General features: G+C 35.3%; 1 protein-coding gene across 4 annotated transcripts in view; it reads left to right on the plus strand.

Annotated features, from left to right (window-relative positions):
- Window positions 1-5,200, plus strand: part of sfmbt2 (Scm like with four mbt domains 2) — an 87,177-nt gene extending 81,977 nt beyond the window's left edge. For all 4 annotated transcript variants that reach the window (XM_088645367.1, XM_088645370.1, XM_088645369.1 and 1 more), the window contains 2 exons: window positions 1,758-1,886; window positions 2,785-5,200. In XM_088645367.1, the coding sequence (XP_088501493.1) occupies window positions 1,758-1,886; window positions 2,785-2,925 (270 nt within the window). In that variant the 3' untranslated portion in view covers window positions 2,926-5,200. The remainder of the gene's footprint in view (window positions 1-1,757; window positions 1,887-2,784) is intronic.
- Window positions 5,201-14,417: the final 9,217 nt, after the last annotated feature.

Consider the following 14,417-nt stretch of genomic DNA (forward strand, 5'->3'; position numbering starts at 1 on the left):
AACATAAGAAAGGTTACAAATGAGAAAAAGCCACTCGACCCATCTGGCCTATTTGGTAGTCAGTAGCTGTTTAATCCAAGGATCTCATCAAACCGTTTCTTGAAGTAAAGCAAAGTATTGGCTTCAGGTACATGGCCAGGTAGCTTGTTCCATACTCCCACAATCCTTTAGGTTAAGAAGTGCCACCTATTCTCAGGTTTAAATACGCTTCCACAGAGTTTCCACTTGTGCCCTCCAGTTCATGTTTCACTGTTCATTCTGAAGTCCACTGTCCATAGATCAACAATATCCTGGTCACTTCACAAAGGGGGCTTATATGGAAATGAAAAAAAACCCAACAAACTAACCTTAAGGAATTTGAATGCCAAGTATCAGGTTACCTCGTAGTCTTCTTTGTACAACTTTGTAAGCCTGTCGGTATAGGACATTACTTTAAGTCCCAGAATACATCTGGTTGCTTTTCTCCGAATTGATTCCAGAGCAGCAATATATATGTGTGTGCTTTACAGATATAAAATAACACAAAGGTTTCTTTGTGTTCTTTCTGCATTACAGCTCAAGCCTCTGTTAAATAAACTTATCATACATTACATGTCTTTTTGTACTTTGCGGTATGTTTATCCCATATGCCAAATTGTTTGATGCTTTCAAATCTCCAAAACTATTTTAAAAGTACTGTTTTTAATTATTAGAAAAATAGATTTGCACTAATAACTGTGGTATAAATTGTCTTTCCCACAACACAAGTGCACTCATTATTCTCATTTGATATGATCTTAAACATTATTTATCATATATGTTATACATATTTAGTTTAGGCTTTAGAAGTTTAATAATGATTAAACCATAGAATCCTTGAAAAATCTTAATTTTACTATTTCTGATCTAGGACTAATCAGAGAAATCTAGGGTGCTTCATATACTCATTTGTTTTATATTGTTTAATAAGTCTATATTCCACAGACAATGAAGTCAAGTTTACCTTTCATTGACTTCGATCTTTGTGGTTAAAACAATAATTTTTCAGCTTTGTTTTTTTACCTCCAAGAGTTGTAAATGTAATGTCTGTTGCGATCAGTGTTGACACAAAAGAAATCTTCAGTAACTGTATTTCTGGAGCGGTTTTTGAAAAATTGCTTCCACAGTTAAACAAAGTCTTGTCTGGGCAGTCAGGTTTCTTTTATAAATCTTGATTCATGAACTTAAAAGTGTTGTCATTTTGGAGAGTAGAAATATAAATTAGTTATTTCTAAACCGAGTTTCCTTTTTAAACATTTTTTAAATAAAAGAATAGAAGAAAGATCTCTGTAGTGTCATATGTAGTGGCTGGGATATCTGCCATTTTTTATGGAAATAAATAAGAAACATATTATATTAGTGTTATGCGATACTTCCATCTTTGCAATCGGAAAAAACCTTGTTGCTTTTAAATACACATACCTGTATACCGTATGAATAGAGGAAACCATACAGGAACCATTAATAAGTAAATGAGAATATCATCATATATTAATATGTTCCTTCCATTTATGTGTTTTCTGCTGCTTACTGCCAAAGCTGTTTTCTAATACCTGTGTTTACCTATCATTTAGGTTTTCCAGTTAGTGTGTACATTGATATGTGATAATTAGGAAATTAGAATTAAATATACCAAGGACTACCATTGTCCTTAATGTCATCTACATGTTGGGTTTTTTTCACCATAAACACCTTTGTTTTGAGAGAAAATGCTACCTTCCATTTTTTTAACCATCCAGGTAGAAACTTTTGAAGATGAAGACAGACTGGTTCTGGACAGCAACCCACTAGAGTGGACAGTGGCAGATGTTGTCAGGTTTATTAAGTCTACAGATTGTGCTCCTCTTGCCAAAATATTTCAAGAACAGGTATTAACAAGCATCAAACTGTATTTAACAGACATTTTACTATTTCTGATCCTATGCATATGATTGGCATGCCTTTACTTCATTTTACAGTACATCTTTCTTCCTCATACTATTGTGATACTGCTTTCCTGGCTCTTACAGTCCTATCCTCTTGAATTATTTCCACTGTACACATACTATAGAAACTCTGTAAGTTTATATATTTAATACATGGCCAGCAGCCATATCACCCTGCAACTCACAACTGGCAACCCACTGAAGCTAAGCAGGTGTGAGCCTGGTCAGTACCTGGATGGGAGACCTCCTGGGAAAAACTAAGGTTGCTGCTGGAAGAGGTGTTAGCGGGGCCAGCAGGGCTCACCCTGGGGCTCATGTGGGTCCTAATGCCCCAGTGTAGTGACGGGGACACTATACTGTAAACAGCCGCCGTCCTTCGGATGAGACGTAAAACCGAGGTCCTGACTCTCTGTGGTCATTAAAAATCCCAGGGTGTTTCTCGAAAAGAGTAGGGGTGTAACCCCTGCATCCTGGCCAAATTTCCCCATCGGTTGTTATCAATCATGGCCTCCTAACAATCCCCCTCTGTGAATTGGCTTCATTACTCTGCTCTCCTCCCCACTGATAGCTGATGTGTGGTGAGCGTTCTGGCGCACTATGGCTGCCGTCGCATCATCCAGGTGGATGCTGCACATTGGTGGTGGTGGAGGGGAGTCCCCATTACCTGTAAAGCGCTTTGAGTGGAGTGTCCAGAAAAAGCGCTATATAAGTGTAAGCAATTATTATTATTATTATTAATACAGTGAGGCATGTACAGTATGCCTTTCATCTTTGTGGAGTAAAACTAAATATGTGCTCTCTGTCTTATGAGCATGACTTTTATGTTTTCTTCTTTTTCCAGGATATTGATGGCCAGGCACTACTTCTTTTAACACTTCCAACAGTGCAGGAGTGCATGGAGTTAAAACTTGGACCAGCCATAAAATTATGTCACCAGATTGAAAGAGTGAAATTTGCATTTTATGCACAGTACGCGAATTGACTCTACCGCCAAATGTGAAAGACTGACATGTATTACATGAAAGGTACTACAGTGTATGTTACTGTTGGGTTTATTCAGTGTGATTTTTTTTAATTGATGCAGTTTATTTTTTGAAAATGGGTCTTGAAATCAGACTATATGGTCTAAAACCAGCTCAGTGCAAGTCTTAAAGGAATATAGATGGAATTCTGTACCCTCTGTATAATGTTGTTGCTTCATTACTCAGTGGTTCTTGTACAGTTCCATGCTATTTACAGGGAAATTTCAATCAAGCGGCTACAGCTTATAGTAACATCCAGTTAGCTGCAGTGTTACTTCACAGCAGCAGTGTTGTTTGTGTAAGTTAAGTGTCATATTGCTGATGACGTCCATTCTCAATGCAGTTTTATAGTTTGCTTTTAAACTGTAAATTTGAATTTGCTACAAAGCTGAGATTTCAATTCAGAAGCCAGGATAAAGCATTCTAGAATAAGCCATATACTATGAAGTCAAACAGGGACACCTCTTTGAGTTTATTCTGATCCTCTGATTTTGCTTGGATAGTGAAAAGTTTCGGTAATACAAATAAACAATTTTCGATCCTGGACAAGAATTGCTGGCCTACCAGGCTAAAAGTGAGTTTTTTTATTGCAGGATATAGTTAGAGGTACAGTATGCGACACCTTTTTAATAGGAAAATGCGATTAAGGAGATGTCTCTTTTTAATTTAATTAAAGTGTTTTATTAATATTGGTAGCTAAAATCACAATTAAAACAACAGTAGCTTATGTGAGGTGAAATATTTCAGAAGTGCAATGCTCTTTACTTAATTGGGTTAGTTTTTGTTTTGTTGTTTGAAGCTGATTGAGGCTTTTCTTCACACTGCATAATTAAGCAACATGCAGTAATCTGTTTTAGATGGAGTAGAAAATAATAGTAAAGAATATTTTTACAGATTTTTATTTTGCATGTTACGAAGCACATTGCACATGCCCATCAGCCAAACAAAGTTAATTTAATTAGGTACAAATAGCTACATTATATCAACTTTATTCTGTGCAATGTGTCCCTATATTCAAAGAGCTTTGAAGAACTGTGAGTTCTTTTAAGCCATGAAGTAATTGGTATATTTTTGTTAGTTGCAATTGTTTAAATATGAAACTATATTTATGGACTTTTAGTTTAGGTATCATTTAAAGTTTGTCAATCAACATATGATGCACTTTTTCAATTATTATTTTTGAAGACAGCCTCAAAGTAATTTTAAAAATTATTTTTATTGTATGTTCCAATTGTATTTTACCTACAGCACCCTGGTTTTTAAATGAATCCTTCAACAACATACATTTGCAATTAACTGATTTTATATCATACTTTTGTCATTTTCCTTGGGTAACAATAATTCAACTGTGAAACAAGTTAAAACTTGTATTATTTACCCAACTATGCAAAATGAAACAAGAAAAAAAGTTCATAAAGTGTTAAAGAAGTCAATTTTGTACAGATTTTTACAAAGCTTTTTGTGCAGAAAAATTGCAATTCATGTTCCATTGTTTCTAGAAGCTGTTTATAACCAGAATGAAAATTTCTAATATAACTAATAATCCACTCTTTGATTGACCTGGACAGTTTTTGCATGCATAAGATGTCATATTATAAGCATTAAAAAGAAATGGTTTACAGGACTATACTATAACATGTGTAGTCTTGTTCAGCATTTCTTTGAGATTTCATTTCTTGAGGAGGTTGATGTTAACCAGTTTCTGTTCAGGTATTATTCATTTAGGTGGGAGGTTGGTAAGTTGTGACAAGAGAAAGTCTGTTCTTTATATCAGAGAATTGTGGCCGACTGAAAGGTGCCAGTACGTTGGAGTATCTGGAGGAAGGTGTATCACTATAAATTCATTGCTTGTGCTCAACCTTTAGGTCTGAACTGCTGAAGTTTCTATAACAAAAACTAAAGCTGGAGCCCGTGTGAGATCTTTGCCATTAATGTTTATTTTTAATGTTTTGCTTTGCTTCATTGAATTAAATAGTTTCTTTTGTTTAATTGAGAAAAATCTAATGCTTAAATTTGGAGTCACAGTGATGGGGTTGATTTTTTTCAGTCTAAACAGAATGATAAAAGTATTTCCGGCTAAATATGCCTTCTGTACATATGTTTTCATGTAAATAATGAATTATTATATTCAGATATCTATTTTAAATGTTTGCTCAATTCAGAGATGTCTGTTTGTACATGTTGAATCAAAAGGCACATTGAAACAAAATAAAAAAAAATATTGAAAAAAACAAACTGTTCATTTTGTCATTTTCTGCACTGTTTTCACTGGTTAAGTGTCTTTAGTGTTCATACTTAAAAGATGTAAAGATAGAAGAGAAGCTGAAAATTTTGAAAGGGTGGCATATCTGATGAAACACACGCAAAGAGAAGAAACCCCGAAAGCAGCACAGCATCGTGGGAACCCTGTTAATGCCAGGTTTCGGATGTTTCTCTCACTGCAGTTTTATGCTGTCCACATTTTGAAATCCATCCTCCTCTTGTTGTTGCCTCAGCATCAACAACATACCAGTGTGATCCCTGCATCTTTCAACGCAGTAGTGTTCGGCCTTCACAACATGGATCACTCAGGTGCTTCAGCTACGATGGGAGGTCATGGTCAACACCCAGGGCTACTGTAACACTACATACAGTACATATGTCATAAAACCTGTGTCATAAAACCACGGCCAGTTAAAGTCGATGGAACTGTAGCTGATTACAGTTTGAGTGGCGAAGCATTCTTTGTGGTATGTGGGGGATGTCCTTGCTAGTGTGTCCCACATTATATTTGTGATTGTGTTTAAGGTCTACCTTAACAAACCTTGTATTGTTGCCTTAAATAGGAGAACTTGGCTTTATACACCATGTGACCCCGATCAAATTTTCCAATTTTTTTAGATCATTTTCAAATGCTGTCAAAAACATGTTAACCAATAATGAAAAGATGTTTCAGCCAAACCGTTTAGAATAAATTAAGTGAATTCCCTCTAACATTTGCTTGAATAGGGAGATGTATTTGTAAAGAGCTGAGGAGCTGGTTGGGTATTGTCTAGTGATAAGAAAGTAAGGAGTTTTATTCTTGCTAGTTATTGTGACTCGCCAGGATTGTGAGTCATGGCTAAATTGAGGAGATCCTTATTCTGCAGTTGCTTTAACTATGAGAACAGACATACTGTATATGTTTTTTTATATTGTATCAATCCAGTCTTTGCGAAAGTGCTTCTTTTTAAGTTCGCATGTCATACCACATTGTTTGGGTTTGCCAAATAAATAAGGTTTTGTTGTTTGTAATGTTTTTTTTTTTAATTTAGGCAACTGCATTGTCTTTTGGAAAAAAATATTTGGAAAAATAATACCAAAACAACAAATTAGCTCTATGTATTTTTATACATACTGTAAGACGTTCAAAAGGCCCGAAAAAAATAAATTCAGGAATTTGTTTGATTTTTGTCTTTAATGCATGAAATCAGTTTAAAACTTCACTGTCTCTTGACATTTGTATTAAGTCGTTCTGAAAATGAGATATACATTTACAGTACTGTTTGTTCAGCAGATATCTTTACAGTTGCTAGGCAACATAATTTTAAACTTCTGCTCTGCATGATTTATACAGCTGGTTCTCCCTAAACAAGAGAAGTTTAGAATTAAATGAGAGACAAATACCTTAATTACAGTAAATTAACTTCAACTGTACTGTTACTAATGTTTTACACTGGATAGTAACCACCAAAAATGCCAAATGGCACATTCGACCAGAAATTGCTCTTAATCTTTCCCAATTATAGTAATGTGTACTGTTAAGCTTAGTAATGTAAGTCAATATATACGTAGATTTCAAATGACAAGTTTTTATTATTGTACTTTAATTCTATGAATAATTCATATATAGAATTAATGATTTAATACAAAGGAATTCCAAGGCTCTGGTTCAGGTGACAAAGGGTGCTTTATATTACATGGAAAGGACAGGAGATAGAACATGAGTTGGGATGATGAAAAACTGAGGTGGCTTGAGCACATATGAGTGGCTGGAAAAAAAAAGAATTCCCAGGTGCTACATTTCTCCACATGTTCATATGCTGTGATTTCTCAGTGTGGACGGTCTGGTTTGCTAACATTCCACGAAGAACCTCGTGCACTCTGTTCGCAAATACGCACAAACCTGAAGTGTTTTCCTGCTACTATGTAAAGGATGTTTATGTGGTTTTTATTCGGCTGTAAATGCCGATTCGTTATAACATTAAAGCAAATTGGTCATTTGAACATAATTTCAAGTACATACTGTATGTGTTATGTTATTCAAGATTGCTATTCACACTTCCTTTACTCTTTTACAGTACATGAAAATATTAACGTCATGTAAATATTCTTTAATAGACATTCTCTCATTAAAAACTGGGAAAAAAAATTAAAAACCAAATTGTACAAATGTGTATACAACCTAACCCATGAATGAAACCGTTTTTATTTTCTGTTGGAATTGTCAGTGAATTACCATATCTCTCATCACCAGTATAGTGCAAAATATCACAGCTTATCATTTTTACATACTGTAAGCACTTTACAACACAGTTTATGTCAATGGACTCATTTAGCATTGGCTCTATTACACAAGGTGACATCAACTCGTGTGGCAGGGGGCTCGGTCTTTTAGTTTACCTGTTCTCTCCTCTGTCTGGAGAGTGGCTGGTGAAGCTAGTGCGAGGCTGTAATCAAATCCTTGTCAGCTGTCACATTGATAGTAACTGGAGGAACAGTGCTTCACTCTGATATCACTGACAGGTATAAGGAGTTGGTGTTATGCTGCAGTTTGAGGAAGGCCTTGTTAACAATAATATTAATAGTAATTTCTTACACTTATATAGCGCTTTTCTGGACACTCCACTCAAAGCGCTTTACAGGTAATGGGGACTCCCCTCCACCACCACCAATGTGCAGCATCCACCTGGATGATGCGACGGCAGCCATAGTGTGCCAGAACGCTCACCACACATCAGCTATCAGTGGGGAGGAGAACTACAGTATGTAAGGATTATTAGGGATCCCTGATTCTTAAAGGCCAGGGGGAAATTTGGCCAGGACACCATCATTTACTGCAACTTTTCACGACTCTTTTCAAGAGAAGCCCTGGAGTTTTTAAATCCCTGTTTGCTGAATCTCACCCACAACAGCAGTGTGAAGTCTTTCTGTCTTGAAGACTCCAAGGATAAGATTTCTGTGCAAGTATAAATGTTTCAAAGGTGTCAGTATGAAAACAACCCAATTCTAACAGCTTTCACACCCGATAATGCTTTTACTTGACACCTTCAGATTTCAGGTTTACAGCCAGCAATTTTACAAGAACTAGGTCTTGACTTGTGCATTAAATAGCTGAAGGTTTTTCAGAGAAAGATATCAATCATGACTGAGAAAAAAATCTTTTTGATCTTTATATTTATGAGTTATAAACCTGCTGTACTCATCAGAAAATGTTTTTAAAATATTTTGAAACTCATATAGACTATATTAGGACAAACTTTAAGTTTTGCAGCTAAACAACTTTATCCTGATTTCTAAGGATAATAACTACATTATTGCAATATAACTATATTTTCAGCACAACATGTTAATTCCCAGTATCGTAGACTTGCCTCACATGAACAGTTTTATGTATTTTTTTTTGTCAAGCATGATAGTTGAAAATGTTTTAGCTGTTGAGCAATGTTCTTTCATATATTAAAAATAACAAAGGTTTGTGGGGAAAAATATCTGTAATTTTACTAGATAAGCAATGAAAATGCAATCAGTCCAAATTGCACTCAATGATGGTGTTTATGGATAATACGAAGAAACAGAAGTAAATGCCCTGCAGTGAGAAATTGAGACTTGAATAACAGCTTTCTGGTAGAGTAAATGGAATCCCAATGTAAGTTGAAATTGCTTTTGTAAGTGTCTTACCAACACTATACTGAGGAAACTACCTTAAAAGACAGAAGAATAGACTTTACAAAAAGACAATCCAGAGATATACAAGAAGCAATCTGGCAGCACAGAAACAAAGTATTTTCTGTCATATGGATTCCACTCTTACAAAATAATTTTCTTACAGCAGTATGAGTGTAATCATTAGTAACAATTGTGAATGAACACAACTTATATTTTAATACCATTCAAAAACACAATAAAGTGCAATGAAGCACTTCATGATAAAATAGTTATTGTAAAAGCATGATAGTACAATATATATATACTGTATATGATGGTATGGTGATACGGTAAAACATGAGACAGACTCTGGGAATGCAATGTCAGTGTAGAGGTAATTATTCATTACTCTAACCATTACAGATAGTTCTAATATTTTAATAGACAAGATATACCTAACTAGTATGTAACTTGTCCTAATTATTTGGAAATCTTGTCTTATTTCAAATGGTCCAATTTGTCTTCCTGTGACATTCAGTCCTACGCTACATACATGCAAATTCTGCTCTCTGCAGTGTGTAAGGCGATATTCAATCTTTCAGGCATCCCTGCTGGTAAAAATCACCTGAGTTCAAAACAGATGGAATTGGGTGCTCAAGCCAGCCCTGAGTCCTTGAGTATGAAGGAGCACGTGTGAAAAAGAACTCTTAGAAATTTGTTGACACATGACAATGACAATAACAACTGCCACTGTGGGATACCAGAAGATGTCATTTCCCTTCTTTTTTAGCTTCATGCACACATTTGTGCACTTCCCTTTATAGAGAGTAGAGTTTTGAATGCCTATGGTATAATGATCTGATAAGTAAGAATTACTTTGTGACCTCAATAAGAACATTCAAACTCTAAGAAGCTACCTAAATGTACTGTGGTACACTCCTTGGAGGAACTCCTTTGAGGGACGTGCACGTACTGTAATAAGTCATCCGTAGCCGCCCTTCCAATTTAGGAATAATTGTATAGGCGTAGCCTAATTTTGTGCCCATGTTTGGATATGCTAGTTCACAAACGACAAACAACTGGATATTTTTAGGAGGAAGTATTTATACCTGTAATTTTAATTGTCTTTGTTAGTTCTTTTCATAGTTGATGAGTGTGGTTGTTGTACTTTGGACATGGTGGTGGTGTCTATTGCTTCATCTGTAGTGCAAGGATTGGGCTGCATGGTTGTTGTCCAGCCATTCTCCCTGTAGGTCAAAGCAGAGCTTTCCATTGGCCAGTTCAGTTAAAGATTGATTAGCCAGAATTTGTTTTCTAAGGTTATGCAGATAGATCAGCGGCTAGATCTTTAAAAACAGGAATGGCAAAAGTGCACAGGGGTGAACCAAACAATACAAGGAAATAGATAATATAAGAATTACTTCAGTATCAATTTCCAGCAGTAGCCAAGAGCATAGAACTACAAAAACATCACAAAAAAAGGTCAGTATTCTAAATCCATCACACTAAAGCTCCAAACAACCATGATTCAATAGCCTTCTTGATCGCGTTTAAGATCAAATATATTTACAGCTAACTCACTACTCAAACTAGCTGCTTTGCATTTAATATGAGTATTTTAAATAGGCAAGCGGCACAAACAGACACAGAAGAGAAAAGGCTGTTGCTCTCAGTGCTCTGGTGATGCTTACAGCGCATGCAGAATACAAAACCTGCTTAGCCAATCCAGTGTGACAAAAAAGAAAAGGCAATAAAACAGCAAGGATGTCTACCATCTGCAGCTATAATGTATATGAAGTAGTCAGACTGAAATCCTCAGAACCACAAATCGTTACGAAGAATGGATCAAGGTATAGTCTCTCACAGTGTCTGACTGGTTTAACTAGCAAGGGTACAGGCATAGTTAGCTGTAGACTGGTTCATATCACTTGGGATTCCCCAGGCATCAGTGTACTATTGGCTGAGTTGCCAATTAAATTAAAACAGTAGCCGATTACAAACTGGGAGCAATAAATATAACATAATAAAACAACTTGAATGATTGCGAATTTTGATATTGAAGAAATGACTGGACGTAACACAAGCCTCTTACATGTTCTCACGACATGTCAGTCAGCTCTCACATGGACAGAGAGGCAGACAGACGGACAAATGAGCAGGCTCACATGAAGGTGACTGTCTCATGAAAGTTAAAACAAAATGTTTTACAATTGAAAGGGAAGCTACTCTGACTAGCCCATCTTTCAATTTTGGCTAAATTAGGAATCCAGGTGCTGATGTAAAAAACAATATAAACGTGGAAACTGAAACCAAATTAAATTGCAAGAACAGTTTGGGTTGATCTTATATATCATACAGTACCTTTACACAATATCCATATACAGAGGACGTTCTTGATTTGGGACATACGTACAGTACTGTACTGCTTCACAAAGTGGTTGGTGCCAGATTGTGTACAGCCTTGAAAGGTTTTTGCCCAAATATGCCAAATTATGCAAAACCCTAAAATAATATGAACCCTCATCAATTCAGGGATGGAACTCATTTTTAACAATGCAGTATTAAGAGGTGGACATGCTCTCCGCTGAAAAGACAGCAAACATTCCAGGAGTTCATTTGAAATGGGACAATAAATGGAAGAGATATTTTATTGAGATTACACTAGGTATTTTGAAGAAAGGAGGTATGTTAGCTAGCTATGCTTTTGTAACATTTAACGGGACATGAACAGCAGAAACTCAATAAGTCTTCAATAAAATGGAAGGAATGGGATTAACAGAGCAGTAGATAGATACTATGGAGTTTTTCAAATATGGTGACTGATAAGGTTGAGGCAAAGTTCAACGGCAAAGTATGTAAACAGTTTGGAACAAAATACAAACTAATAGCAACAAGTATCTAAAGGATCAGGCAAAGCTGACATTAAGGAAAATTGTTTTTTTGTGGTGGAATTTAAGACTGGAATTTCCATGAATGTTTTCAATAATCTTAGAAAAGTACTTCTTTTTTTGGGACTTCAGAGCCTTTCTTTCCTAATTATGAAGAGCTTTCATTGTCCGCGACTTAGTTGGAGCTTTTTCATTGAGTATTTTTGAAAGAGGAAAATCAAGGAAATTAATACACGAGGGCATATCAGAGATTCCAATAATGAGCACAAGCTCGAAAGAGGGGCAAAGGGATGAAAGAAATGCAGAGGACTCGTTAATGAAATCAGAACTCTTTGGGAGGGCGGTAGACAACCACAATCTTTATGGAGTAATGAGCAGAGTAAAATAATTTAATATATTCAAAAGAACAGAAAGTCTCATGTCGAGTCATTTGTGAAACATCTCGTACTGAATCAAATATTTCTGCCACGCCTCCTCCACAACACTGATGTTGCAAGTACTGTAATCCAAAGCAGGTTGCTTTGTCTAATAGAGAAACATCAGAACCAGGTTTCTATAAGGCCAGGATCGTCAGATTGTATTAATCGATAATTGGGTCAAAAACAGATACAGTCTTGTGGATAAGTGAACTTGCATTTGAACAGCCAACAAATAAATTAATCTAGAAACAATATATTATTCATATAATGTGTGAATGAATCATAGAAAGAATCATAGAAATCAAAGAAAGGATGTATTTGTTTTTAATTAAGAATGAATTTGCATTGACACTGAGATCAGAATATTTCTTGAATGTGTGTCACATGACACATGATGTGTGATCTGTGTAGGATAAGAACTGTTTTCCTTACATATGCCCTGCAGGAAAAAAATCAAAATGTTCAAAGACATTAGCCAATCAGTAAAATTTCCCTTCTTAGAATGGGGATTTTCTGTAAATGTATATTTTGTGGGAACAATGAGTCTATTGTGATGTTTTTCAGAAATGATCTAGTAAAACTATTTATGTTTCTCACCTTACAGATTCAACACTGAACACTGTGGCTTCAGTAAGTGTATTTCTAAACAAATCTATGACTGCAGTTATAATTTTCACACTTTTAATATGTTGGAAAGTCATGCACTAACAATTGTTATAACTTGTGATCTTGAATTTCTGATTTTCCCTGCATCAAACAGCATTAACCATGCAGGATATGTGCAATAAAAGCTTTCCTCTTAATAACAATATTTCCTGTGTTCAGCCTACACTAAACTTGACTTATTATTAGGCCACAGTATATTCTTATGTATCCTTACTAAGTGTTATGCTATCTTTTTTTCCATAATCAACAATGCATTTACCAAGTTAACTAAATATTAAAAGTTGAAATTACAATTTGTCAGTTTTTCAAACATTTTAGGCTATAGGTACTTTATCATAGGTTTTACTTTTTAAAACAAATCAGAATTCTGTCCATGCTGTGAAGAAAAAAATGTCTGTAAAAATGAAATGTCTTGTATCGAAGGCAAAGCCGTTATGCTTCCCCCTTGCTTTTATAACACAAATTGTGTTTACACATTGTTTGGGATTACACCACCAAAAGCTTCAAAACATGCATTTCTAGTCGTAAAAGGCTGAATGATGTATTGACCAAGAAAATTAAGCAGAAGTGAAAAAAAAAACTTATTTCTCTGCTGTCTGAGTCTGATTGGGTCAAAGCTGGTTTTAGGAATGTAATTACCCACTATATTGGTGAATGGTGTGCTAATCTCTTTATACAGATTGCACATTCTGTGAACCTTGTTGACATCAATTACAGCAACTCTTTCACCTTGTACTGAAGTATTTAAAACTCTGTTCTTTGCTCTCAAGAATCTCCACTTGATCAAGACTGAAATGTTTAACAGATAAGCATTGTTTCATCCACAAAGTGTAATTTATTTTCATCTATTACCAAATATAATGAACTTTGAAAATAATTAAATCATTGCTGGTACTATTATTTTAAATTGCTTTTGAGGTGCATGTCACCCTTGAATAATGTAAAGATAAAGGCTTATTGTCTATTTTATGTGCATACGATTAAGGCAATTTTTGTATTTACATAATTACCTATTTATAACAATGCTGTCATTATTGTGGCAAAAAAACAAGAATCTGATAATTTGAAATTAAATGTTTTTAAAATCAGAAAAAAAGTCTAGTTTTTAATTGGTTTCATGTGGAAAAAAGTTGGAATGCTAGGCACAGTGCTGTAATCTATTGAAGTTTATGTATTCTGATTTACTGTACAAAGCTGCATAGTCAAGGTGAGAGAACTGCTTCAGCCCTAAATATCTCAAATTCTTCTTTTTTTAGCGATGAAAGCATTAAACTAAAACTGTAAAACCTGCGTGGATTAACTCAGAGAAGAAAGGCAGTGTTTCTAAGGGTTTAGAACACTCTCTGTCCTTGATTTTTGCATAATACAGTCTCATGCTTGTTCTTCTGTGGGTAACAGAGATACAGTAGAAGGAATGGCACATTAATATGCTAAAGGATAAATCTCTGACAGTGAGCGAGTGAAAAGTATAGCAGAGTGAGGACTTCTATCGTCTATCTTCTCTAAGGTTAAATAGAAAAATAATGTGATTAGAAAACATGTGTTTACAGTAAATACAGTACACCCAACCAGAGATTGAAGCTGGCATCTGTG

The sequence above is a fragment of the Lepisosteus platostomus genome, chromosome 9, assembly GCF_059453375.1.
Source record: "Lepisosteus platostomus isolate fLepPlt1 chromosome 9, fLepPlt1.hap1, whole genome shotgun sequence".
NCBI classification, from domain to species: domain Eukaryota; kingdom Metazoa; phylum Chordata; class Actinopteri; order Semionotiformes; family Lepisosteidae; genus Lepisosteus; species Lepisosteus platostomus.